This window comes from Drosophila biarmipes, chromosome 3L (genome assembly GCF_025231255.1).
Source record: "Drosophila biarmipes strain raj3 chromosome 3L, RU_DBia_V1.1, whole genome shotgun sequence".
NCBI lineage: Eukaryota > Metazoa > Arthropoda > Insecta > Diptera > Drosophilidae > Drosophila > Drosophila biarmipes.
The window spans coordinates 7,940,028-7,968,024 of NC_066613.1; the positions used below are offsets into that span (position 1 = coordinate 7,940,028).

Sequence of the window (27,997 nt, forward strand, 5' to 3'; positions counted from 1 at the left end):
TCTAACTTTGCTAGTAAGATACTATTTTTTGCTGAACACTCTTTAAATTTCTTACAACCCAATAAAACGTCTCTGTTATTATTTGAAATATTAATTTTATTTTTAAATTGCAATTACAATTTGTTGTTGTTTGCTTTTCTGTTCACTGTTTGTTTTATGCTAAGTGGTATTTTATTTGTATTTATATATATTTCACACATTTTCTTGCAAACAATATCAATAATTCTTTTAACCTAATAACAGATGCCACTTTGTTTGTTTTTTTTTTTTTGGTTTTTGTTTTGGTTTTGTTGTTTCCCTTACACGTGTTGGTTCTAATATTTATCTCCTCTGCGGTTTGATCTCGGCCTGTCTCCGATTCACCCTGCGCAGACGCGATCCTCAAGCTTAAAATTAAGTTACAAAATACAATCATTCAACTTATATCCGAAGATACAAAACAAAGCGCACAATGCAGTATTCAACTTAGCCGTAATCACTTGCAGAACTAATTACAATATTACAATAAGTGTTCGAACGCAGGAGGAAAACAAGACAACAACGTAAAAAGCGTAGTACAATACACAACATTACCCTCTAAGTGTGTTTTACTAAGTATGCGAATCGTTTATTTTGTAATGAGTAATAAACATCTCCATTGCACTGCATTTGCATCTGAAGTAAAGCGCTCGCCTCGGTGTATAATGCGTGTATATATAGGGATGTATATATATACTATAGATAGAAATATGTATACATTGCATATAAAATTATCTCGGCGCAAATATCGCTGCTTATGCACAGTGTGAAGCAGTTAAAATGAGTTAGTTGGGTTGGTGGTGATTATGTTTTGAGAAGAGCGCGAAAGATTGGTTGACCATCTAGTATAGGCTTCAGTTAAGGTAAGAAGGTAGGCGTGACATAGTGCAGCATTGAGTATTAGGTTCTTGGATTGTTTCCCTTATAAAGCAATTATCGTTATACTTGTCCTTGTAGCTGCGATTGGTTTTAGTATGCAGAGCTTTTTGGTTATGCTTAGGCCTAGGATTATCTGACTTTAGTATCGAGTGAAAAATACCATTTTTACATTCCTTATGATACAATTTTGGTGATGAAATGTAACTTGTATTAAATGCGCTTGTGTGTAAATATATATGGATGTACGGATGCAGGTGAGGCATATAGATGTATACTTCGTATATGTGGGTATGCTGGGAGGACTTTGTTCTTGTATATGAAAGTAAATACAGAATACAATATGATCGAGGTGTATATGATATATGTATATGATCATGTATAAATATATGAATGCCATCTCTTCAAGTCGGTGAGCTTAATTTTGAATGTATGTTCAGCTTAAATGCGTTTCTTCTTGAGTATTTTCATTATGATGAGCGATAAATAATTTGATGTATTGTAGTTAATGCTAGAAAGTAATTTCATTTCAATATTATTGCATGATTTCTGTTTGAGTTTGTCTCGTGTATTTTCCAAGTACTGATTCAATACTTTTAAATAGGTATGTTTAATATTTGTATGTTTTCGCGACGTAATTTTGGTTTATCATTAAGCTTTATTACTTCTCGCAATTTGTCGTCTAATATTTGTTCTAATCACGTTTTAGTACCGCCTCTTACTCCCATCTGACTATTTTGATATTGCTGTCATACACAGTTTCAGTATAGATCTATATCCTTTTACATGTTACATACATTTTTCAGTTTCCCCTTACACTCTTATCCAGTAGATTCCACAAATTGCTGAGGTGCCTCTACGTTGTTGTTAGCTTTAAGTGGATAAATGGACGGTTTTGTTTGGATTTCATTAGCTTTTTGTCGATTTCTTAAGTCTTTTAGTTTCAAATTATCGTATGTGTTACAAAACGAACTCTGATTGGCTTGGGTGTTAGAAAAAAAGCTATAAACTATGAAAACCACTCAAAAGTAGGGTAAGGAAGGATTCAATGTGATTGTTTGTGGGGCTGCCGTGCGAAACGCCTCCTACACTGAGAGAAACACCATCGTAGGTCTTCGACAGCATTGCGATTTGTGCATTCTTGGACAGCTTGCTTGCTCTACTCGTTTCCAATAAAAAATATACAAACTCCAATTGAATTTCTCTCCTAGGTTTTTTGTCACTGATGCAACCCAGCAATTTGTACAATCCCCGATCCCCTCTATACAAGATATATATTCGTCTCAATCGATTTATACAAGTACTGGTTAAGAAAGCTTTATTCATGCCCATGCAAAATATATTGTTTCTGGTATTTAATGTCGTTACTTAATGTGCTGAATATGCTTAATTAGCCATGTGCTGTGCCGTTGTTAGTTATTCGGTATCTTTTGTACATTATACATGCTTTTTTCTTCACTTCTACGCACTGTCCATATCAGCTGAATTTATCTATCGCACAACACTCTTTTGATCGTCATATATGCATGTCTGAAGTTCGAAAGTTGACGCGTTTTATTAGTAAATATTTTGTTATTTAGGAAAAATAGTTTGCGTTTCCCGTCCCGCTTCTCCGGTTTTTCTTTTGGCTAGCAAAATAGTTGTATCGATTTGGTTTGTTAGAAAAAACAGCAACGCTAAGTTAATGCAAAAGTTCTTTAGTTTTCCGTTTTTGTTACTTTAGTATTTAAAGATCAGTGCATTTGCGTAATATCATTTATACACTCTATACAAATCGTCAGCGAATTTTCTTGAGTAGCAATCGTTTGCGTAGCTAAATACGAGTCTAGTCTAGGTAAAGAAATCGACTAGAATAACTGGTTCGACTTAGGCTAAAGCTAAATTGATTTTTTTGTATATTTTTACACGGTGTTTTATTTGCAAGCTTTTCAGGCGCGGCGGCAACAATGTCCCTCAAAAGAACATATTCAAAAGTCACTCAAAAAATCAACAGTAAATAAAAAATCAAGTTCGGTAAAAGCTAGAGCAGCTAGCAAATTCTGTTCGTTCGATCGGCTCTCAAAAGTTTAGACTCCTTATATTGCTAGTTCATAGAAATTCCACTATTATTGCTTTGGTATATTATTCGGATTTTTCGTGTGTTCACTTAGTTTGAAGATCTCTGGCTGATGGTACTCTAGAAAAAATACTGTTGAGTGGCTGATTCGATTCGTTCTCTAGTTGAAATACATTATTTGGTTGCGTTTGGTGTCGGCTAGTGCCATATCGAAACAAATGTCCTTGGGAAAAATGTAACTAAATCAGAGAAATAATTCTCATGCGATTGCACTACCGGACATCGTTGTCGCCTGACGCTCACTCTGCAGCTCGCGGTTGCGTTCGTGCTCAGCGGTCTCAGAGCTGGAAAAGAAGAATATATTAGGCACCGGTATACGAAATTTGGATTATTCTAACATGATGAAAACAAAAAAAATATTATTGATTTTAAATGTATTTTTCAAAGCCGAAAAACCTATTTTCAGGGACATGTTTATAATTCAGGCGTTGATCTCAAAAGTTTTGAGTACACGATAATAGAGAAATAGAACAAAATTTTCGCTTCTATCAAAGGATATAAAGCATTTGGAATAAACACACATTTCAACATTTTAAAGGCATTTTCACCATCATCATTTTTTGTTTAAATTATAGTATTGTATTTTAAATTAATTTGTCCATCCTTAAGACATGATAATAAAATATCTATTCTTCAAATCAAGCTTATCATTACCTAACGTCTGTTCATCGTTTTAGCTCGTTAGCATCAAAATAAAAGTTTTAAGAAGTTCACTATCGAGAATTCGGATTCTAATCCACAAAACGATATTGGTATTCTTAAACTTCTTAGATATTTTTTCCTTATGTGGTCAGTTGCTTACTTGGATCGCACTGCAATGGGACTTCCGGGAATGTCAACTGGATTGGCATTATTGTTGTTTGTGGTCGAGGCCCGACGTCCATTGCCAGACTTGTATGAAAATATGGAGTCGTTCTCCATATCGTTTTCGATCTAAATGAAACATTATTATCTCTCCTTCCTTAAAATGTGTTTTAGAGTTAACTTACCACCTGTCTCTTGTACGATAACCTCTCACTGGACACCGATCCGCAGGAGGAGCTCTCGGAAACAGCCTGGGTTACGCTGGTCACCGTGGGCGGACTGCTGGGTCCCGGGAATCGCTTCGAACACACCTGCGATTGAATGTGCTCGCAAATGCGTCGGAAACGCCGAATGTTACCTGGACAAACAAGGAGCTCAATAAGGACATTTACAAAGGTTAATGACGGTGTATAGCTTACCTGATAGCAGCGTAAATGTTAGTGCAAACAACATATCTGCAATGTCACCTTGTTTACAAATGGCACTGATGTCAACCTGAAAATATTCATGAACCATTAGCGATCTGAATCCCTGCTCTGGGCTGGCCAACTCACCTGAAACTTGACATGGCGCTGGAACATGACGGGTCCATTGCCATTCCGCTTGTACTCCACCCGAAACGAGGTGGGCGAGACCACACTATGAGATAGTTCAGCCATCTAAGAGAAGACAAAGGTATTTTTTAGACTCATAAGTGTACTCTTGGGGAGGGGACTTTTCGGAAGGGGAAAAAACGGTTTTATTAGATGTAGTATAGCATTAAACGTTTTTAATTCTATAGTGTTACTAATTAATTGCTGTCTAAATAAAAAAAGAAGTCGAATTTAACTCATTTTATACACATTTGTTTGCATTAAACCATTTTGGTCAATCCAAAATTATAAGCTTAAGTCAGAATTAGAATCAGAAGCAGTATCCGTTGAAAGTGGATACTAAACAATATTTTCATATCTCTCATTGAGTTTATTTCTAAGCGAGTGTAGCAATTCCGAGATATAATATATGGCTACTTACGGATAAAAATGCATGTATCAAATGCGCCTTGACCGTGGCGATGGGCTTGCCCTTGACCAAAATAGTGAATGTTTCATCCTTCTCGGTTGTAATGAGGTTACCGAACCAGGAGCGCTTCGTGAGCTCTGGCGAGGATTCGGGCGTCAAGTGCACCTCATCGGCAGAAACTAGAAGGAACAATAAAAATTATTATTCTCAAAATTGTAAAAATATATTAGAAGGCCACATACCCTGCATTTTTCTGCGGTGGAACCTCGGACTTCCCAAGAAACTGTTCTTGATGTTTGTGAGCCGCGTCTTCCATAACTGGCCTCCTGGTGTGTTGCAAGGAGAGCCGGGCATTCCCGGATTGCTGTTGTTCATCATGGGCGAGCCATTGGGATTCACAACTGCACAGGCGATAATTACAAATTAGTATTCAGGAAACACAAGGCACAGAAAAAGTAATATCCATTATCAAACCGATATGTCTCTGGGTTAATTTTCTATTTTCCTCTGATAAAGCTTTAAAACTCTATTAGTTCAGTGCAAAATATTTTGATCACCGAAGCGATAAAAATGTTATTTGGTATACCATGGCAAATACTAAATTACCCGTATCATATTGGTTTTTTTGTTCTTGAAACAAGATCGTGTTGATCTTGATTTCATCTGATAATTTTTCTGTGTTGACTACTGTGTAAAGGGGATCTACGGGGCATGCACACACCACTATTCGAATCTGGATCGTGGAACATACTAATGGCAATGGTCGGACCTGAGTTGGCACGGTGGTGCACCGACGGTGAGGCGGAATTGGATCCGCTCGAATTGCCGCCCGGACTGCCCGGCGGTATGCCGCAGTCCCCTCGCTCCCTCGGCGATCCTCCTCCGCGCTCCTGACGCAGCGAGTCCCTTCGCTCGATCCTTGGCTCCCGCACCACCACCACGTCGCCCTCGATACTCTTCTGCGAGCTGTGCGAGGGAGTCCGGCTCACGGAGGAGTGGTGTCCGGAGCGATCGCGATCCCCGTATGTCGAGTGCCGGGTTCCCGCCGCCGGGGAAGATGGTCGGGAAATGGCGTTCGCCTGCTGCTGGGCCGAGCTCATCGGGGAGTTGCAGCGCGTGGGACTGTGATATGAGGAGCTCCGCACCGACGAGGAAACTGTTGTGGGCGAGCGCCGTTGGTGGTTCCGTGTGCTGCTGTACGACCGGAAGCTTAAAAAGTAAAATATGTAGAAATTAGTTTAAAGTTTGAATTTATGTTATGATCTTCAATAAAGTTTAAATTATTTTTATTATTTAGAACGAATTTTTCCCGGAAAAAAAGGACTATGATCGATTCAATCTTATATTTCAGGACTAATTTGACTATTTTCATCTCTACTGAAAGCGCATTTCTAAATACACTTAAAATCGCTTTCAATTTTATTTCAAGAAAGTTAGAGCACAAATTCTTTATTTTTTTACATTTTTATGTAGTTGAAAATGTTCTCATAGTATAAAGTCTACCTAAAATTATTATCTGTTTTTGTATAAAAAATAATTTTCCATCCAAAAAAATGTTCTTTAAAAAAATCTAAATTTTAGAAAATCCATTATGAAAGACGATTTTTTAATTAATTTATGTGTTAATTTTCCATCAACAATATTAATATTTAACACTTACTTGAAGGCTTGTCGTCTGGGCGTCAGCGGGGAACCCTCCGAAATCTGTCCATAGCTGGGTGCATTGGTGCCATTGATGCGACAGGTGTCCAGGCGCTTACGCGGAGGATCCACTGCATCCAGTTCGCTGCGGGATTTCTGCGCAATCTCGTCATCGTCCTCTAGCGCGGGTCGTCTTCGCTTGCGCTCCAGCAACAGGAAGTATATGACCTTCTCCGTATTGTGACTATGGGATAAGATAAAACAAACATAAATCACACGTCACTTTCAAAATTAAAGGCACATTAAAGCTCACCTTGCACTGAGCAGCTCCTGGATGAGCTTCTCCTTCTCCTTGAAGCAGCCCAGCGAGCAAATGGCGTTCAACACATCCGGATCCACCGCAGTGGCTGTGGGAATAACATGTGTCTGCACCACCTCCATCATCGGCAGCTCCAGCTCCAGCTCTCCCTTGCCTCCAGCCGTGACCCACGGATGGCGGTTGATTTCAGCCAGCTGGACGCGGTCGGAAATGAAGCAAAAGCGAGTTACAGGGAGGAAGTCCAGGGGGAGAGTAAATAGCTGGCAACGTGGTGACCCAAAAACCAACAAACGCTCGGGGGTAGCTTTCAAATGACTCACAGTACACACTCAAAAAAAATATTGGCAATACTACGAAATTAGCATTCTTTTTTTAATGAAAAAGTTAGAAAACAAAAATATTCTTGAATTAATAAGTACATTTTTCTATAAGGAAATCAAATAATACTTTTTTTCAGGTTTAAATATTTTTATTGGTGCAATAAACGTACGATCCTCTTTATATTTCGCAAATTTATTTTGAGAAAATTGTTTAGTATTTTGGATTTGGTATTTTAGTGAAAACACTGTTCTCAAAAATACTATAACTTTTAAGCGAATGCTCGTATTTTATTATAATAGAAAGCTTTTTAGAAATGTTAAATCTTTTAATATTGTAGGCTTACAAAGCTCAAATGTATAATATAATTTAAAAAAAATAACGTAAAAATCTGTTTAGTAGCTAGAATCGTTTTATATGATATCTAGGAAAGACTTATTATTTTTTAGTGCACCAGAAAGGCTAATTATTTTGGGAACTGGCATTGTTGGATCACCGCTGCATTTCGGGTGCGAATAAGAGTGTGGATGACTCACCGTGAGCCGCCGGTCCGGATTCACCTCAATCATGCCGCGCAGAAGACTCTGGCAGTCCGGCGGCACGAAGTGCGGTATGTGAAAGACGCCGCGCTTGACTTTCTCCAGCAGCTGGCGCAAGTTGTCGTCGTCGAAGGGCAACGCCCCCACCAGCAGGGCGTACAGGATGACCCCGCAGGACCAGACGTCCGCCTTGCGGCCATCGTACTTCTCACCCTGCAAAAGTGCGAAAAAAGGCAAGATGGGAAATCAGAAATTGAGACATTTTCACATTTTTCGTTTGTTTGGATATTCCATCTGTGTTTGCTTTCAGCTTGATTATTTTCCAAATTCGATTGGCCCTTGTGCGTGGCCCCAAATCGTTAGGACCCTTCACCCTTTTTGTAGAACCACATTGGCAAAGGGCATGCCACAATCCCGATCTGAATGCTTACTAATTTAAAAAGTTTTCTATTTAAAGAATGATAGATAGAAGGGGGTCGGTCCGTTCAACTCGTTGACGTCCATTGACGTGTCCATCAAATGGCAAGTTGCTCCCCTCCTCCGACGACTCGGTTTTCCTAGGGGACGGTTATTGACTTGGCAGGTAAATGGCACAATGACTCGCAGTTTGTTGCCCACTACAATGTGCAATTGTGGTCCGACTGTGAATTACGGGTCATGTGCTTTGCCTCAAAGCTAAATCTTTAAGGACGAAGGTGGGGTACATTTAATGACTCCAAAACTACTTGCTTTGAGTTCTGGGAGCAAGAAATGTAAAGCATTTAAATGGTGCATACTTGTTTATTTGCTTTACAATGGACCCATCAGTAATTTTAATACGAATTCCCGAATTCTTAGGAAACCCTTACATGAATGGAATTTCAATCTCTCCACAACAACCTCACGTTACACTTTCATAAGCCAAAGCCGACTCACTACTTATAAACACTTTCCAATTACAGCTACTCTCGAAACTCCAATTTGCAAGATTATATGTCTGGTGCTCGGTCGATTACCCGGCCAACTTTTGCCTATCGGTTACCCTACACCGTGTGGGGCTCTGGTTGTGGCTTGAGCCCCTGCCTCCTTCGAAGATTGATAAACGACCACTTAAGTGATTGAGCACATGGGCTTTCCACGCAATTTTCCCCTACAAATTGTCAAGGTTTTTCCTTACAGGGCAGATTTGGTTAGCAGACATCAATTAGGAGTCGGGGAGGGCTGCCAGTACCCAGTGAGCTTTGACTGCTGAATATTTATAAAAGAATATATACTTGCAGATAAGCTAAACATCACGTAGCAAGCCAGATTTATAGCCCAGCCGGAGTATATGATAAGACTGAACGAGGAAATATTTTAAAATTCCCCTTATGAATTTATTACGGGTGCAGGAGACACGGAGCTGAGCCAGAAGCTGCAGCAACTCCTGCTTGAAGGATGTGGTGCAGGATGCACTAAGAGAAATGTACCACATAATGATCAGTTTTTACTACAGGGTTTTTCTGAGCTTGAAAAGGGAATGTGAGGGAGTGTTTTCATCTAATAAGCTTATTATGCTTGTGTGAATCTGCAGCGTAGCATTTTAAAAATTATATAAAACATTAAAAGGGATCAGACATTTAAAGCGAAATAGATTGTTTCCCTCAGAAACAGATAGGATCCCATTACCCTTGGCAGAAAATCGAACTCTTTAAGGGGACGAAACTTTTGGTTGGGTGTAGAAAACACAGGGCGTCCTGAGATGGGAAATCATATGCGCACATGACGTGCATTTGCATAGAAGGGAGCCCGGGCCTGACGAAATTTGCATGGGAAAGCGACTCCAGGAAGCCGCCTCCTCCGCTGCCACCGCTGCTGCATTCGAAAATGTGCTAAAAAGTTCGCCTTGATTGACGTTTATGCGTTCGCCGCACTTGTGCAGAGCGGAGGACGAGTGGGGCTGCCTGGGACGCAATCTTTTGGCCATTTTTCACCCGAGACTTACCCGTATGACCTCCGGACACGCGTAGTGCGGGCTGCCGCAGGAGGTCTCCAGCATGCTGCCGGCTGGCTGCAGGGAAGCCATCCCAAAGTCCGCTATCTTAATGTTATTCTTCTCGTCCAGCAGCAGGTTCTCCGGCTTTAGGTCTCGATGGCTGGAGAGGGAAATAAATTCAATATTGATTGCAGGCAGGGAGTTTCATCGACTTACCAAATCGAGTGCGAGTGACAGAAGTCCAGGGCGGAGATGATTTGCCTGAAGAACTTGCGCGCCTCCTTGGGCGTCAGGCGACCCTTCTTCACCAGGTAGTCGAAGAGCTCGCCGCCGGATACATGCTCCAGAATCAAATACAAATACTTCTTGTTCTCGTACACATCGCTCAGGCCAAGGACGTGCGGATGATCGATTAGTTTCATTATGGCGATTTCACGTTCAACCTTCGCAGGGAGAGGAGAAAGGAGCATACAAGCGATTTAATCGACTTATCGACAATGTTGCCGAGTTCTCCTAAATCCCCAAGCCAACACTTGGAGAAAAAATTGAACAGAAGGGCTTAAAGTGGTCTACTGATTCGGATGTGGGTCATAACGACCGAGGGGGTAAAATGCACTTAGAGTGGATATTATTGTATTATTTTAAAGTGTCATTGGGCCCGAAGCCTAACAACACTTTTGATTTTTGAGAGCGCGGTTGTTATGACATGCAGCCTACTAATTCTCGTGATTATAGGTAATAACAAAATCCCTCGAATCCCCTTCGTGTTCCCTTCAATTTTCTAATTTCAGGAATGCTTTCTCAGGCTTTTTGAAGAGTGCACTTCCCACAATGCACTCAAAGTGCTTGGCCATAATAGCCCATTGTTGTCCTCCGAATGGCGTCCCATTTCTCATTGCGTGTCCCGACCAGCTGGCCCTACCACATGGACACCACACGCAATCATCGGCGGTTCTTTATCCTCATTTGCACCCCCCGACCTCACCTTGCACTTCGATTGTCCTACATGTCTGGGCTTTTGTCACCCCCGAAAACTCCACCCCCTCCTGGGGCAGTCAATTTTGTTTTACTTTGTTGTCGCACGCACTAATTTGTCCCATGTCCTTTCAGTGTCCTACCAAAAGTGCACCGCTTTTTCGGTAGATACCGAAGAGTAGTCGGGGTGGGGTAACCTTTTCTATGGTTCTATTATGACAGCCAAGAAAAGATAAATAGTTGAGCTTTGCTGGTGACTTTTATTGGAAGCGAATGAATGGCGGCCGGTCTAGGAGGGAGTGAAATCTATTTAGAGTGTTTTCCACGAATTATAAGAGACGGGGTGCGCCCTGGATTATGGCAGAAAATCGTTCACAGAATGAGTGAATATTTACCGCATATAACTTGTGTGCTATTTGTAAGATAATTACGAGCTGTGTAGGAGGAAATCGATAATAGAACAATACTATATATTAAGGATTTGTTTGATTAGATAAAGCATTGGAATGCATAACCTTTAAAGCTTTTTTGATAAAGAAGACCCACATAAAGCATGAAATTCTTAAAGACTAGCTTCAGACTCGAGACATCCCTATGACTTTCCCTGACTTTGGCACACTAAAGATCCAAAGCCGGGCCAGACCGCAAGCCTGGGAAATCCCCAAAAGCATTTCAGCCCTTCCCCAGCATGTAATGTAAGTCCAAAAGTCCAAATGGCTGTAGGTTTGACTGCAATGCTCCACCCTTGGAACCACCCCCTGTGACAGCCCCTAAGCCACGGCAGACTTTCAAGGAACGCGGCAATAAAACAAGGAACCACAAAACAAATTTTATTGTCACAGTTTTTTATTACTCGCACGCCGGGAGAAGAGGACAAACAAGAAAGCAGAAAGAAACGGGAGAAGAAAGCGAAAAACAAAATCATAAACAGCGGGAAAGCCATAAACCGAAGGCAGCAAAACTTTCCATCAGCCACGACCTTCGACCCGGCTAACTACTCACCTTCATTAGCACCGATTCGCTGAGTTTCTCGCGATTGATTATTTTAATCGCAACCTTCTTGCCAATCACACAATGCACGCCCAACTTGACGAGACCTGCGGAAGGATAGATGGGAAATCTTAATTGAAATAACTATTGAGAGTATTGCAGATACTTCTAAGTGGTTTTTGTGATTCGAAACGGAAGAAGAAGGCAATTAAGAAGGTAAATTATTATAGCTCCTTGAGTGAGTGGAACTAATGAAAAACACAATAGACAGCAATTTCGTCCATGTTATAGCAAATTAATAAAAAATGATAAATAATAATATAAAAACAGCCAGGCACACAAACATGACATGACTGTTCCCATGATTTCACACCTTGCAACCGCGCCATCTAGCATGAATTGTTTTATTTGGCTTTAACTATTTAATTTTAATAACAATTGAATAATATTTGGCATCCAATTAAGTATCGGTAGTCTTAACAAAATCTGATTTACAAAAACCGAACTTTTCAGCTTCTAGTTTACGAGAGTTCGCGTTAATACGGAAGGACAGGAAGGACACTGACGGACATGGCTTTTCGCAAAAAATGAATTATTTTTTATATCAACTACACTAGTTTACAATTGCAAAATACACATAAGTAATAAATACTATTGACCTATTTTTTTAAGTCCTACTTGAAGTTTTTTCAAAATATTATTTTGTCATACATTAATCAACATTAGATTAATAGATTCTTTTTAAGATGTACATATTGATTGTTCAATGCGTGGATTTCAATACATAGAAGTATCAGTAACACTTCTTAAAAATTCAAAGTAACATCAGACAGAGGGATAATTACAGTGAATACGATTCGAGTAAAGCCACCACTCCAGCTAATAAGTGTAATGATAGTTTTAGTCGATGCAGCTACCACTTAGTATCACGTAGAAGGCTGAGAGTTCTCCGGCACTTACCCGTTTGACCCTTGCCGAGGGTTTTCTCCAGGCGATAGGGCCCCACGAATTGGCAATTCTCCGCCGTGACATTGTTCTCCTTCTGCATTTTGTCGGCCGTCGCTTCGTCCTCGTCCTCGTCGATGTCGTCGTCGTCGTCGTCTTCGTCCTGCGTCCTTGGTCCCCGCGGGGCTCCTTGGCGTTAGCTGTTAGCTGTTTGCGGCTGGCAGCGTCAGCTGGCTCCTGGCCATGTACTCCTGGACTCCTGGCCCCGCCTTCTGCCTCCTTGCCCCCTTGCCTCGTGCCACTCCTACCAACTCGGGTGTCGCATAGCGTCAAGTGAGGTATTGGGGCTGGTACGGGTGTGGGTCCTTTAATTACTTTTGTTCGACAAAAGTTTTATTGCGATTGTTAAGAATTCCTCTTTGCAGTTTGCAAATGATGCAGCATTTAATTAACTTTTGCCTATAATTGTACTAGTCGTGTTGTTGATGTCGCTGTTGTGGCTGCTATTTCCACATGACTTCATCACAAAATACTAGCTGCAATAAGAGAGAGAGAGAGACAGACATATGGGTGAGTGAAAGAGACGGAGGCAGGCGTAAGGTCAATGTGATTACCAATGAATATTTATGTTCCCTTTGGCCAAACTGAATTTTTAATTGAAATAAATGGAAACTAACTATATTACCGGATAACTACATGCTTGGTGTGTGTGTTAGGTGGTGTTCCTGAGTGTGTGCGCGCTAGTCAGTCAGGTGTTCTAATTAAAACCCCTCCAGCTGTGCCTGTGTGTTTGCCTCTCCTTTTAGCCATTTCGAAAGTAAATTTATGATCCAGCCAGCTTTCGGCTAAGAGCAAAACCATGGCAACACACACATAAACAGGTGAGAAGAATATATATTTTAGTGTGTGCCGGTTCATTTAAATTCGTAATCTTGGCTCTTTGAAGTGTTTCGGTTTCAATTACTTGCCCATTTAGTTTAATTAAAGGTATGTACATTCTCTCCTACTGGGTTTCCTTATTTTGCTAATTACGGGAGTACGCCAGCAAATGGAATTTTTGATGCATGCATCCTGTTTTACCATGCTGCAGCTTAAAAGATATGTGGGATCTGCTGCTCAGCAGCGCCCATTAAGATAATGAAAAAAGATATTTCTGGGTCAGCATTGAAATAAATATAATTAAAATTTCATATTTTAATATTAGTATATTTAACTAGTTTTAGGCCAGTCTAAACTCAATAAAACAAAAAAATGTGTGACTAAGAAACAAAACACCTTATAGTAAATTATTTTTAGTGCATCACACTTTTTTTTCCCAGCTATTTTAATCACCAAAACATTTTAAACAGTATTTAAAATTTCAATAAATTAGTACTTGGTAATTTAAATATGTGCCTAAGTAATTGCTTAAATAAATTCATTCGCTTTAAGCAATTAAAGCCAACCTTGTAATCATTTGTAAGTTCAAGGAGCACAGACAAAAAGCTACAAATAGTTTCTGGGAATTTTCCTCGCCGTTTCTACGCAAATTGACGCTTTTCAATCTGCTGCTGGCCGTGAAGTGAGACAAAATCGTTTAAAAATTTCATTAGGAGAGCACTAAAAACACCCATAAAAGCAACAACAATTGCTCAACGGGGCGTGTTGGCATAAAAAGCGAGCATAAAACTTGGCCAACTACGAATGGCTGAGAGATGGGCAGGAACAAAGACCAGCCGAGGATAGAAGGCCAGGGAATCAGGCTGAATTACTGGACGAGAGGGGCAGGTAAGCCTTATATTTAGATGCTGACGCAGTCGCTGATAATTCTCGGAGATGACGTTGAAGTGCCAAGTCCGTGGGAAGGGTTTGAATGAGACGCCAAACTGACAGGACGATGGATGCTCACGCGCTCAAATTGAAAAATAAGTGCACATCAAAATGAAACTGTGCGCAAATGTGGGTACACAAAGGAAAATTTAAAAGCCTTTGGGGAATGTAACCGAAATAAAATATTTAAACATTTCAATACCCTTTAAATATGTCATATACTAATTTAGTTAAATCACTTTAAAAAGTTTGTACCTTTCCTAGAATTTCAACCAACTTTAAATCTCAAACTGATGGTAAAAACTTAAAATAAATACTTTTTTTTTCGTGCCCTGAATGACTCGGAGTGAATGGAAGTGAAGGGTGTGGTTCTGGCTTGGCCCAAAACATTAAGGTTAAACGGGCAGCAGATGGTGGGTTTACGCAGGAAGCGCAGGAAGGAAGGATGCTAACAAGCCTACCGCCAAGACCCCTCCCCCCGCCCGAAACAATAAGAAAACTTTCACTGGGGCCAACACCATCGCTCCCCGTACTCCCACACACGCACCCCGACATCCTAACATCGTTTCTCCGAACCCCCCGCCACTGTTCTGCTAACCTAATTTGAAAAATGCGCTAAAAGTTGAAAACTGACATTGTTTGGCAAGTGCCAACACAAAAAAAAATGGCACGATAAGGCGAAATTGAAGCCACGAATGGCGGATACTCCGCATAATTTGAGGATTCCATGCGCATGTGATTTTCGGACTTAGTCCTCATGAAAGGAATTCCAATCTATGTGATATAGGTGCTTTTCTTAGAGGTTTTCCATTGTAAAGAAAACATAACTTTATTAAAAGTTTAAAAAATGGGAACACGTCACGTTTGTTATATTTAATTGTGTGTTATTTGAATCTTTATGTTAGGTTCCCTTGTTGAAGGGTTGACTGTGTTGTCAATATTTTCTTTGCAATTTCTTAGGCGTTCCCAAAAAGTATGCTACATTTTTGTATGGAATATTTCCCGGTAAATAATGCTAAAATATGTAGAACGCCTCATCAAAGGAAACTTAATGAAATAAACCAAGTGCTCGCCCATACAGGCACATGAAGTGTAAAAGGGGCGTGGCCGCCACTGCCATAAACAAGTCATCGTCATGGGTCGGCTTTTTCCAGCTTTTTTTTGTAGCCTTCGCACTTAAGGCTGCGGCAAAATGTCTACACAGGGTTTTTATATAAATGTGCAAATTTATACATATATCTTTGGATCTGAATAAGCTTGCGTTCGTGTGCGTGCAATAAAAATCATAAGCAAAACGTTTAGAGCATTTGGCGTTGATTTTGGCCAAGCCACGGGAAATTTATGCTTTTAGGTCGTGGCAACTAGGAGAATGTCACAGGGCAGAAGGAAAGCGGAAGAGGAAGAGGAATGGGATTGGGAGGGACCCGGGGAACAAGGCATGAAGACGAAAATGGAGACGACCGGCATTGATGTAGGCTCAAAGGACCTGGGTATGTGGCCGCCTTTTATGGCTCCATGCCCCAATAAAATGCCATCAACCATAATTAAGCGATTTGCAAACAATGCACAGCCATACAAAGGCAATGAATAGTGCCGAGATAGATCGAAGCTGGAGATGGCTTGATTTCGCATAAATTACTTTATGGGGAGCATAAGGAAAATGAGCCAATGTATGTGACAATCCTAGGAGTTCGATTAATTAGGAAGATGTTTCGAGAACAAGTTTACTGTGCCAATTGTGGGAATATTTACGAGCCGCTTTTGTTATTATTATAAGGACGAGTTTTCTCCTAATCAATATTTTTGGCAATTATATATTAAAGTCAATTTAATATGCTCATACTATTAACTTTTTTATTCATATATGGGTATAATAAAAATATATATTTCCCTGGCCTAGTATCTGAGCTAAAAGAATATCGACCGATCCAAAGGAATTTGCTCTGACAAGAAATCCAATCTCTGCTAAGTATTTTTTGGATCAATAAATTGGAAAAATAAATAAAACATTTCGATTTCACAAAGCCTACTAAAAATACATTGTCTAATTCGAAAGATGAACGAAACATAAAGCTGGTGCAGTAATCGACTGCGACTGCGACAAAAACCAAAAGTAAAAATATTATTACCAATTCGATTTTAATAATGTTAAGAACTATTATTCTTTATCTAATTCCTAGTTTACAAAGTTAACTCGAAACCTTTTTTCACTTAAAACTTTATGAAGTTTTTTAGTTTACCTATTTCGTTTACAATTTTTTACTATTAAGATTAAGTTACACAACTTTGTAGTTCAGATATTTTATGAACATTTTAATATAAATTTAGTAATGAGGTTTTATGTTGTTCTGCAGAACGCTTACAATAATTTTCTTTCCAATAAATTAAAGAATCAAAAAAACCGATTTGTTTTTTCAAAAACTTAATAAGATATTTAACATTTTTTGCACAAATCCTTGCACAAGTCCTTTAAAGGACTCATAAAACCGGTCCTTAATTACTGAGCGTATAATTATTTTTATGAAAGGACTACTACAGTTTCTGTAATTAAAAATTTATTATTATTAGGGCTATCTATTAACATATGAATTAAGAATGAAAGCTATTCCTGCAACCAATTAAACTTGCCACTCATAATTCATAGGCCCGAGATCCAACCCCCAATTACCAATTAGGAAACCCCCAACTCCCGCCTTTCTAGTTTTCCTCGAATTTACATCTTATTAATGCTCACTCAACGGTTTCAAAAACAATTAACAAGCCAAATCTAAGACGCAGCTGTCAGATGCTGCCTGAGCTCCACGTTCATTAGCCTTCTCGCACAATTAACCCCGAGGAGCCAGGAGTCCCGGAAAATAAGGAATTTTCCGTAGGCAAGTGTGTTTTCTAACCAGCAGCCGGCTAAAAAAATGAGCAGTGACTTTGATTTCTCGGGCCATCCCCACACACATTTGCATACATCTGGCTGAGACCTCGAGGGCTAAATTGCCTTTGCAGCAGCGCCAGGAAAAGACCCCAAAGTTTAACCAAGTTTGTCCTTCGGATGGGGGTGGACAGGGAAGGTGGCATCATCTAAAAGCCAGAAAAACTCAATTTCAAAAACGACAGTCAATAAACGCACCCAGCTCACACGCACATTTCTGAAAGGGGCTGGAAATTCAGTGGAGCAGTATGCCAGCCAACGTGGCGTATGAGTGTTTTGGTTTCTCAACCCGGCGTTTTTAAAGTGCAATCAATAAAATGCTTTTGAGTTGTGAAAATTGTGCGTAAGTGGCTTTTCATCAGGACCCCGAGAAGAGGTTGCCCGGCAGTGAGTCGAGGAAATTCAGAAACAGCAACAGAGACCAAAAGGGGAACAGCGAAAGGGCGTTGCTGCCAGGAAAATGATGAGAGCTTGGCACAGTGGAAAAGGGGGAGAAAATGGAAAAAGCTCTTCCAACATTTCAAGCGTCTCATCAAATATTTGCTAATTTTGATGAATTTTAAAATAAATTTTATCTGAGCTGCAAAGGCTTTAACAAATAATAAACAGAATTTTATATATTCTAATTCATCACTTTCCGCGGTGCCGCATTTCTCACTAGGGTTCCAAACCACTTTTAAATGTAATTTAAGGTGCTTAAAAGTATGCAACAATGGAATAAAGCCATGAAGTCCAATACATTCATCAGAGAGACACTTATCGTTTATATGATATACTTTAATGAATATTTTAAGCCTTAACTTTGTTAAATACCCCGAAAATCATGTGTTTTTGAAAATCCCTTATAAATGCTATTTAAGGCGCCAAAAAGTATGTAACGAATATTCTTTGTTGTCTGCATACTTTTTGACAACTAAAATGGCTTTTAAAATAGATTTCAAGCATAATGAATGCTTATACAGTTCTTTTAATTTGTTCTTTTTCCTATTAAATCCTAATTGTCTCTGTGGAAATCACTACGTTTCTGTAGAATAATTTGCTTAGTTTCTAAGTAATATTTATTTCTTACGTGTCAACTAATAAAATAAGCTCAACCACTGTGCCACTTTAAGCTAGCGTAGTGTTGGCTGCTGAGTCGACTTCTCGTTGAATGCCTGTTATTGCATCCGTTCCTGTTTTTGATGTTGCCCGACACCATGTTTAATCAGAATCAGCCTGCTCCACAGGCACTGGCAGCGACAGGAAATGGGGAAACAGAACTGCAACAGCTGGCTCCACATTCATCAACTAATTGCAATTATGTGGAAAATTAAAATCAATATTTAACTAACCTCCGCCCCGGATGCTTCCCTCGACTGCTGTTGTCATTTGCCATTTAACATTGATTTCAATTTCATGTCAGCGCGATCCTGCAGCAGCAGCAAAAGATTTTTGTTTACTGATTGTTTCTGTATTGGATTCCTGAAATGTTTGAACCTCTATTGAAAAATGTAGGCAGAAACCGATTTTAAATTAAATAAATTCAATTAAAATCGAATAGAATGCCAATAAAGTGGTTGCACCATCAGAAGAAATCAAAATACTTTCTGAGTTCCCTTTTAAGTGAATAAATACAATGAACAAGTTTTCTTCAACTTCAAATAGTTTTTTATATATATACTTATACTTTTATAACAATGTTTTAATTGATATGGAAATCTGTTCAGCTTTGTTTCTTCTAAATGTGAATGAGTCAAATTAAATTTATGCCCAGTTCTCAAAACTAAAAGCACAGGTCAACCATCAATATCAACAAAAATGTTTACTGTGCCATTAAATGTGTCCAAGACCTAGACAAACTAACTGAAGGTTCGCAGTTAATCATTTATAGACAATATCAATCAGAATATTCAATGAATTTGTCACTTTGCCACAATAGCCACCACAAGTTGATAACTACTTTTCTTTTTCTTTTCCCAGAAAAGAGCCGGAAAACAAACACTGCTTGGCCAAAGCAAACAAAAACAGAGCCAATAAACCGACAGACAAAGCCCTGTGCCAGCAGGATATGCCAACTTTAAGCTTCCGGATTTCCAGAACGATGAAAATGAGGCATGGAACCGCCTCTCTTTTCATTATTAAATAATGGCCAGCTTGCTGAGGGAAATGTTAAGCAGCTTACTTGCAAATCGGCGCTAATAAACAGCTTAGATCAACACGCAAAATGCAAAAGCAGCAAACCAGAAAAAACCTTTAACCTGGACCCAGTCAACTCCTCGAAAACCCGCAGCTGGGCTCAACAGCAAAAATTCGATTAAAAGCAACCGAAAACTAACACAGCTGCCGGAGGAGGAGGATTCAGGACCTATTGCAGGCTCCAGGACCTGGCCCGGCACAAATTAACTCGATTCGATAGGGCCAAAAAGCCAGAAGCATCCACAGCAGCTGCTCCTGTTCACAGCAACAGAAACCAACAGCAACAAGGCACCTGAAAAAATAGTATCTTTACAAAAAGCAAAAATTATTTACACGTTTAAAAACTTAAAAAAACCCACAGGTTTTATATATTTTTAAGTTTCGTTAAAGGTTTTCCTCTCAAATTTAATGTCATTCATTCAATTTTTTCTAAACATAGCAAGCAAATAAACGCTCGTGACAGTTTACATCACATGGTAAAATTATCAAGTATTTAAAATGGTAAATGGTAAAGTATACTAGCAGAACACTTTAAAAAGTCATTAGCAACGCTTTTTCTCTAAGTGAACTACAAACGCTGTTGACTGCCAGTTTTGCTCATCTTTTGCGAAACCAGCATCAAATCAAGTTTGTGTTTGCCTACGAAGTGTCCTCCTCCCGTCCTCGAAATTTGCAAGCGGAAAACATTGGCCCGTTTGCCAGTTTATTTGCCCTGCCGTTTGGCAGGACGATTTCGATTACCAAACACACAAAACTGACTACCCACCTGGCCGGAAGCTAAAAAGATAAAATGATTAAGGTCGCAATTAGATGGCTAACATCCGCAGCGAACTCGAACCCGGCCGTTTTCGGTTCCCTGGTGGCAAAAAATTCAATTATTTCTGGCAAAAAAAATTGCAAAACCAGCCAAATAAAATGCAAGCGCGAAAAAAAAGAAAAAAAACTGAAAATTGGCATCGGGATAAAAGAGAATAGTGAATGGGATGGCTGGAAATGGCAGAAACTATGCAAAAACTCAATTAAAAACGAAGGCTGAAAACGCTGCATGGTGGATTGTTCAATTCAATCAGCCAAGAAGGCAGTGGGAAAAGAAAGATTTTACGGGGATGAACTATTTTTTGAAATATTTCTGAGAAATTAGATAAGGCATACTCATATTTTGTTTATATTAATAATAAAGTAGTCTGGGTTTTTCACATTTAAACTTGTATTACTGAATGATGCCTGAAAGGAAAACAACAAATTTTTTTTTTTTGGTCATTGAAATAGCACAAGCACGCAATAGGAAACACCAACGATTTTCAAATTACCAAAGAAATCATGACTCATCAGTACTTCACATAAGACATTTCACTCTATATTGATTGAAGACCCACAGAAGTAACGCTGAGTTCGGGGAGTGCTCCTGAAACTTCTTCCCTTATTCCAGTCACATTAAACGAAACCTCCCCCGCAAAGTGTTTTTCTTACAAAATATGGAAATCAAGTTTAGTTGTACAAATAATCCGGAACAGGAAAAAAGAGCAGCAAAAGAAATCCAAACAACAACCGAGGAAAACAAGGCAAAACAAGCAGGGCATTTTTCAATTTTACGCGCATCGCAGGCCACCACCTCGTGCATCCCCCCACCTTGCCCGTGGGGCAAACAATCCGGTCTCCGGACTCCAGAATCCACAATCCGGGGAACAAGATCTCAGGACATGAGCACGGACTTGGCAAAGCCCGCATTTGTTTGCCAAAGCCACGGGCTCTCGCCGGCCATCACCTCCAGCTGCTATCCACTGCTCCGCTCCAGCCCGCTTAGAATTCAATTAGGGAGTGGGGAGGCAGGAGAGCAGGAGTATTAGGGACACTGAAAAAAACTATCCCTAGTGGTTTGATATAATGACACCGAAGGATTCGTTTTGCCCCCAAAAAACGTAAGATCAGTGGTTTTCCTTGATTTTAAGGTGGTTGGATAATAAAGTTATTCCGTATTTAATGACTAGTATTTAGTATTTTAGTGTTAGGTTTTTTAGTATTACCTATTTTAGTATTTTGATAATTTCTTTGCAATAATGTTGTAACATGAAACTTAATGAAACCATTTTTCCCATATCTTACTTAGAGTAACACAATTTATTGAGATATTTTTACGCTCAATCAATCAATCAGATCAAAGAATTTTCATGATATGATTAAATAACAGTGATTAGTATTTAGTAATCTAGTCTTACGTTTTTTAGTATTAATTATTTAAGTATTTAGTATCAATTCTTTGCAATAATGATGTAATATGGAAGTTAATTAAACCAATTTTGTCAATATCTATGTTAACATAATTGAATTTATTCTAAAAAAAATTGTTTTTTTTTCTTATAAAAATACTATTTTATTTTTAGGCTAGGAAACCTTTGTTGTTAGTGCCGGGGCTCCCTTTTCCTCAATGATTGCTCGCAACGCGTGAATTTTGTGGTTCTGCAGCCGCACATATTTCAATTTTCGTTTACTTAGTTATGCATGCGAGTTGCCGGCGACACGCCCCCGGCCACCGCCAGCCCCTTTTGGCCAAGGATGCCGGCCTGGCCAATTTGCGATTGCCAGCCTCTTGCTTTTTGTCGCCTTGGCACCGTTTTCTCACCGGCCCAGGACGAACGTGTTTACGCCCTTCGCGCCACACTGACGTTTTAATTCGCCGCCACTTTGTGTGTTTTAATGCAATTTCTTGGCGGGATTGACGGGGTCCAGCGGCGGCCGGATTGCACTCCAGATACGGCTTAATTGGCAACCGACAGTCGACAAAACTTTTCAATTAGAATTAATGATGTTAGGGCCAGTTGGCCGAGGGCAGGAATAAACTCTGCAGAAACTGGCAAACTTGCACTTGCCGCTTGCGGTGGGCGAGATTATTTTGCCAATTACAAGTGCAATTTTTGCGCAAATGGAAAACCCGCTGACAGACAACTGAAATATGCAAATTAAATTTATGACTCGACATTCCTCGGGGCAAAAAGGGCAAATTATGAAATACATTTCTCGTGTTGCATACTTCGGGTCGGGAAAAAATGCCAACGCCAAAAGCACAATGAACGACTACGACCCGAATTTAATGGCAGGATTGAGCCTTAAAGTACAAATATTCGGATATTCAGATATTCGGATATTCGCCGGCTTTTGCTGTCAAGGATTTTGCATTTTGATGTTGGATTTTGTGTCACTTTTGTGTTACGTGTATTTCTTTCTTTTTTGGCAGCCTGAGCCATCGCATTAGGGCTAAGCAGGTGGCTCGATCCCGAACCTGATGGAGTCTCTGATGTAAGCCGAGTTCTGTATAATTGATGACATCGGAGCGAGACCGCACAAGCAGGTCAAGGCAGGTGGCTGGGGGCTGGTTGCCCATCCAAGGCCAGTCGGGCACGTCTTGCAGGTAACTGGCATTTAAACCGCTCACTCTTAATTTCTCTGGAAGCAATCCTTTGATTTCTATCACTTAACTAAAGGGTAATTTTATTCCATGACACTGTTCTTCCAGAAAAAAAAAAACAATTTAATCCTTACAGATGTAGGGATATCAATGGCTTTTCTTCGTTATTTAGGCACGCTCTACTTTTAATAACTTTGCGTAACATACGCAAAGAGTGAAAATATAATTTGTCAAAATGCATCGTCAATAATGATTGGTTCTACAAAAATAATTTATATTTAATTCCAAAATTTCAACTCATTTTTTCAGTGAAGATTTTAAGGCGTCTAAGACTCTTCTATAATATTTATCTGTGAAATACCAATCAAACCTTTCAAAACTACACATCCTTTTAGTACGTTTGTTTTTATGGCTTAAATTTAAATAGTATTTCAACTCTCTCTTCCCTTTCCTAGCAAATTTCAAATAAACTGTAGGAACAGGCCGATGTGAAGTAATAATCATTGCAAAATACCTATCGCTCAGGCTCAGGCGTCTGCCATGTCCTTGAAGCCGCATAAAATTTCCCAATTCGCAGATAACCGCTTTCACACCAATGCCAGATTGAATTCCCTGCGGTCAGCTCTGAACGTAGTAAAAATCGATTTCGGGGACACTGGAGGGGGCCAGCTACGTCGCTCAACGGCTCCTTGCCGCTCCGCTCGTGCAGGCAATAAAGCATTCCCAGGACCCATAATATTTGGCCAAACAAATGCCTCGGTCCCTGCATCGGAGAGCCCCTCCGGCGGACACTGGCTCAACCTATGACAACAAGCGGCGGACAAACATTGCCAAGCGCAAGGACGACGGCAAAGGCATTCCGCATGCTAAAATGTATGCGGTCGGTCGCATAAACAAATTTCGACTTTAAAACAAGCCGAGCAAAAATTGCAAGCTGGCGCAATCTGAAAAACCAATTCGATTTCGCCATATGCAATGTAAATCCCCAAGGATTTCGGAGGGGGTGTACGTAGGGATAGGCGGCACATGCTCGAAGCCCAGGAGTTGAAAGAAAAAATGCGGAAGAAGCGGAAAAAACGTTTGCATATGCTTTAATCAAAGGCAATGACGTACGGGAATGCGGTTCATTCTTAAAAACGTAGCCAGGATTCCGGAGAGCCCTCTGGTTATCGGGTGTGGGGCTACGTGGCTTGGGACCGGGGGTTCGGGCTTCGAGAGAGGGCTTCCTCCAGAAACGGAACTGTTGACAAAGCCATGCGGGTAGCTGCTCAGCCAGGATTGCGAGTGGACATTTGTGATTGTCCGCTGGCAGGCCCAGCGCACGCGCAAGGGTTAAACAAAAGAGCGGAGCGTGGAGAAAGGAGAGTGGAGAAAGGAGAGCGGCGAACGGAGAGCGGCGAACGGAGAGCCCGGAGAGCCTTGCCACTCTCTTTGCCGCCCGTTCTGGGGCTTACACGCCCCACTGGGTGGTTGTTGTTCTCTCGGCAGGGTTGCTTTTGACATTCTGTTTGCCATGTGCCCCACTGTAAGTCGGATGTACACTGAGAAAAATAGTCGCGTTCGAAGGATATAAAAAAGCATTGTGCTTCAGGTAATAAATTTGTTTTTTTTTAGTGAGTTTTTTTATTTCCTCATACTAATTTTTGGCAGGTTTATTATTATTTATAATTGCTCAAAACGTTTATATGTGCTTTGTTGTATTTCAAAAATGGCAAAATAAATCCACGTTAGTCACATGCATTTATGAGAAAGGTAAAATCAGCAAACATGTTAGCTTTTTATATTCAGTTTAAAAAATGGAATTTTACTGCATAAAAATCTGCTTCATTCTAAACATTAATTTCCCTTTGCTCTTGCTGTACTAGAGACATTTCAAGAGAAAGACTGAGCTTACAGATTTCTCGCAGTGTGCCCTCCTCGCTGCCCCATTTTGCGACACGCAACCCCTCGTTTTTTGGCCGCCGCTTATAGCTTTTTAATTACAAATAGAAACTGTTAACATTTTTGCTTACGTTTATTAAACTAATTGGATGAGGCAATGTCGCTGCATAGTTTACATCCCGGTCACCTGGCCTTTGTTGGGGATTTTGGAGCTGCAAGAACGCCCTCGGTTAGGGGACTCCCGACTTTGTCTACAGCGGTAATCCCCCGGGTCATTAAGGCGTCTACGTGTCTGCAACAGCAGCATCAGCAGCAGGATGCTTCCAGCCAGGACATTGTCGCCTGCCGATTGTCGCATGTTTTATTCAGTTCTGCGCCGTCCTCCTCATCGCCGCCATCAGGTTGTAAATATTGAACAACACCAACACCAACAGCGGCGGTGGAACAACAACCGAGGACAGAAATCCACCGGAAGCCAAAATGGTGCTCATATTTTAAGTTGTTGCATTTTTGATCTGACGCGGCAGTTTCTTTTATTGCCCAAGACGAAGGAAACCTTAATTGTTTGCCGGGAAAAGGATAAAAGCCAAAGACGGGGGTGCGAAATCGCAAGAAGCTCTGGGACCTGTCATTCGACTTGAAATTGAAATGGAAAAGAAATAGAAAAAAGATAGTAATAAAGATGGAGATAGAAATTGAGTTAGGAATGGAGATGGAAACGGAGATAGAGATGGAAAAAAGACATGAAAGCCACTGGAGCTTAGCTAAGCTAAACATTTTGGCATTTTATCGATAAGCCATATTTCGCCTGGCTCGTTTCTTTGGAGTATAAAAACTTCCATGGTCCTGCGTTTGATTGATAAAAAGTTTGACGTTGCAAATGCCTGATGAAAAGTTTGCAAGTAGTAAACCGAAAGTTCGAAAGAAAATGTCATAAGCAAGTTACATAAAATGTAGCACAAATGTTCCACTGCAGGACACTAGACATGTACTTTCGACTGACAGTTGCTAGATTAGCACCTATTTGGTAAATTTATAGATTAAAATAAAGGGTGTCCCAATTCCATCACTCAATTTTTAAACTTTCATGCATTGGATTTCAAAAGCCATAACTTTTGCCCTGCCCCTAAGAACAATATCCTGTCATTTATCGACTTTTTCATTGTTGCACGGATTTATCTTTCGCCCCGGAGTAGAGTAGTTCATTGGGACAGTGCAATGTTGACAACAACATTTCGAGGGTTGAACTTGGCTATAAATACGAAACTATAATGCTCCCAAAAGAAACTAAGCTGACAAAAACAGACAACAAGACAGGGGATCACGGCTTGGGGTTGAAAATGGTCGGGAAATATTCATGAACTCGCGTTCATAAGTATTTCTGGATAGGTCTGCGGTGACGTCATTGCCGCAGAAACGCTACTGCAATTTATCGGGGATACTTGAGGTACACAAAAACGACATCAATCAATTTTGAATATTTACCATCTTAACTAGGCAATCCGCCGCCCGTTTGTATATCAATATTTTGTGCGAAGACAGTTTGATAACGAAGACGTTTAGCCATTTGCAGGGCCAACTTCAGGCGCACAAGTGTCTCCTTCATTTTCCAGACCGCCCCCATCGCCCCGCCCCCCTCATGGCCCCTTGATTAATGCCCTTACTGTCAGGCCAAACACCTCAAGTGCCCATTGAGGCCCGGCTCCCCCTACGCCTTCCTCGAAGCTCGCAGGTGAGCACTCGTAAAACTCAAAAGCCACATCCGCCCGCCATATTAAATTCTGCAATTCAACTTCGTTTTCGAGCAAAACAAAAAACTGTCTATAAATACTGTTAAATGAGTGAGGTGAAGCCTCCTGCGTACGAGGACACTGGGGGAAAAGACACCATCTGTGGCTTAAATATTTCATCATTTAATCTAGTTATAGCTCAGTCTACAAGTAGTATATGAAATATGTTGAAATCTAGTGGCACTTTTAGCAGATACTTTTAGAACAATAACTAGCGTTTACTTCAAAGTTAATTGTTCCACTATTTTAGGTGCGACCTCAAGTAAGAAGGTAGTATTTAAAACTAAATCTTATCTCTAAATCTCTAACCCATAATATCATAGCTCTTTCTTATTTTTGAACCCTTTTTTTCTCTGTATGTGTGTAGCCATACGTAGTTGCGGTTGCTTGTGGTTTCCCCCTGAAATAATTGTGGGTGTATGGGTGTTCGTGTGTTTGTGTGTGGGGACGCACGGATGGATGGTTCGATGTTGTTTTCCAGTTGTTTTTGGTTGAAAATCGATAGGAACAAAAAATCCATAAAAACAAAACAGTAACAAACAAGAAAATATGCGAAAAATGCACAACATCGCGGAAATATATATAGTCCTTGCAGGCCAAATATCTCGCTCGTATTGGAAGTGGGGGCAGTAGCAAAAAATATCAACGCTGTTTAAATCATTCTATTTTATTAAGTGAATTTAAATTATAATTTGCATAAATATTCACAGAACATGACAGAACAAAATTAAACCATAATACAATTATTGCAAAAAACCTTTAAGCCCATTTGATAAAAATTAAATCAATATAAAAAAAATCGAAATCGATCCTGGTCTTCGAAAAACGTAAGTTTAAAAGTGGCAGATATCAACTGCTGAAATATGTTCGCTCCTTAAAGCCCCTAAAACAAGTCGGCAACAATGTGGGAAGAAGGCAAGCCTGCTATGGATAATGTATGGGCTCTACGTACCAACTATTTCCGCTCGGGTGTAAAATTTCAGAGGCTTTCGGCCTTATACAAATCACTTCCGGGATGAAGCGTTCACGTTGTTGCACCCACAGTGCACACATACAGGCGCCCGCTGCCGCTCACACACACTCAGACAGCTGGCCACGAGACACCAGCACACGGCCACACTCGCCAACACCTACACGCACACACATACACACACGCGAAGAAAAGGAAGAGGAGCTGCAACCTTTGCCTTTCTTTGTATTTGCCAAAAAATACTTCTCGCTTATTTCCTCGCGCCGCTCCTTAATTATATAATTTCGTTTCACTTAATGCACTTTATGATTTTACGCAATTGGCGCACATTCGTCGCATGATTTGCATAAACATTTTACTGATTTTTCCCACAGCACACACACACGCGCGCGGTCGTGACGTACGCACACACACACACAGGCGTACTTGTTTTTTCTCCTTTTTTGTTGCCTATAATCGCGCTGCCGTTACAGTTGGAAGTGATGTTTCAACTAAATAGTGTTTGTCCGTTCTTTTTTGGCCACGGCAAACGTTGTCTACAAACTGAAT

General features: G+C 40.3%; 1 protein-coding gene across 5 annotated transcripts; it reads right to left on the reverse strand.

The window, feature by feature from the left end:
• Nucleotides 1-75: 75 nt before the first annotated feature.
• Nucleotides 76-27,993, reverse strand: LOC108030616 (serine/threonine-protein kinase BRSK2). 5 transcript variants are annotated; one of them, XR_006368464.2, is made up of 17 exons: nt 27,431-27,993; nt 12,513-13,033; nt 11,565-11,659; nt 9,804-10,030; nt 9,597-9,747; nt 7,631-7,846; nt 6,771-6,970; nt 6,477-6,701; nt 5,538-6,025; nt 5,059-5,217; nt 4,829-4,995; nt 4,369-4,473; nt 4,234-4,309; nt 4,000-4,172; nt 3,813-3,943; nt 3,124-3,294; nt 76-3,070 (listed from the first exon to the last, which is right to left on the reverse strand). XR_006368464.2 is itself a non-coding variant. In XM_017103613.3 (16 exons), the coding sequence occupies exons 2-16, from the start codon at nt 12,598-12,600 to the stop codon at nt 3,210-3,212; spliced, it is 2,538 nt and encodes an 845-aa protein (XP_016959102.1). In that variant the 5' UTR covers nt 12,601-13,033; nt 27,431-27,993; the 3' UTR covers nt 76-3,209. The 5 variants fall into 5 exon arrangements, 4 of the variants coding, with proteins under 4 accessions (XP_016959102.1, XP_016959101.1, XP_016959099.1 ...); XM_017103613.3 differs by having other exon boundaries at nt 76-3,294; nt 5,586-6,025; XM_017103612.3 differs by having other exon boundaries at nt 76-3,294; nt 5,568-6,025.
• Nucleotides 27,994-27,997: the final 4 nt, after the last annotated feature.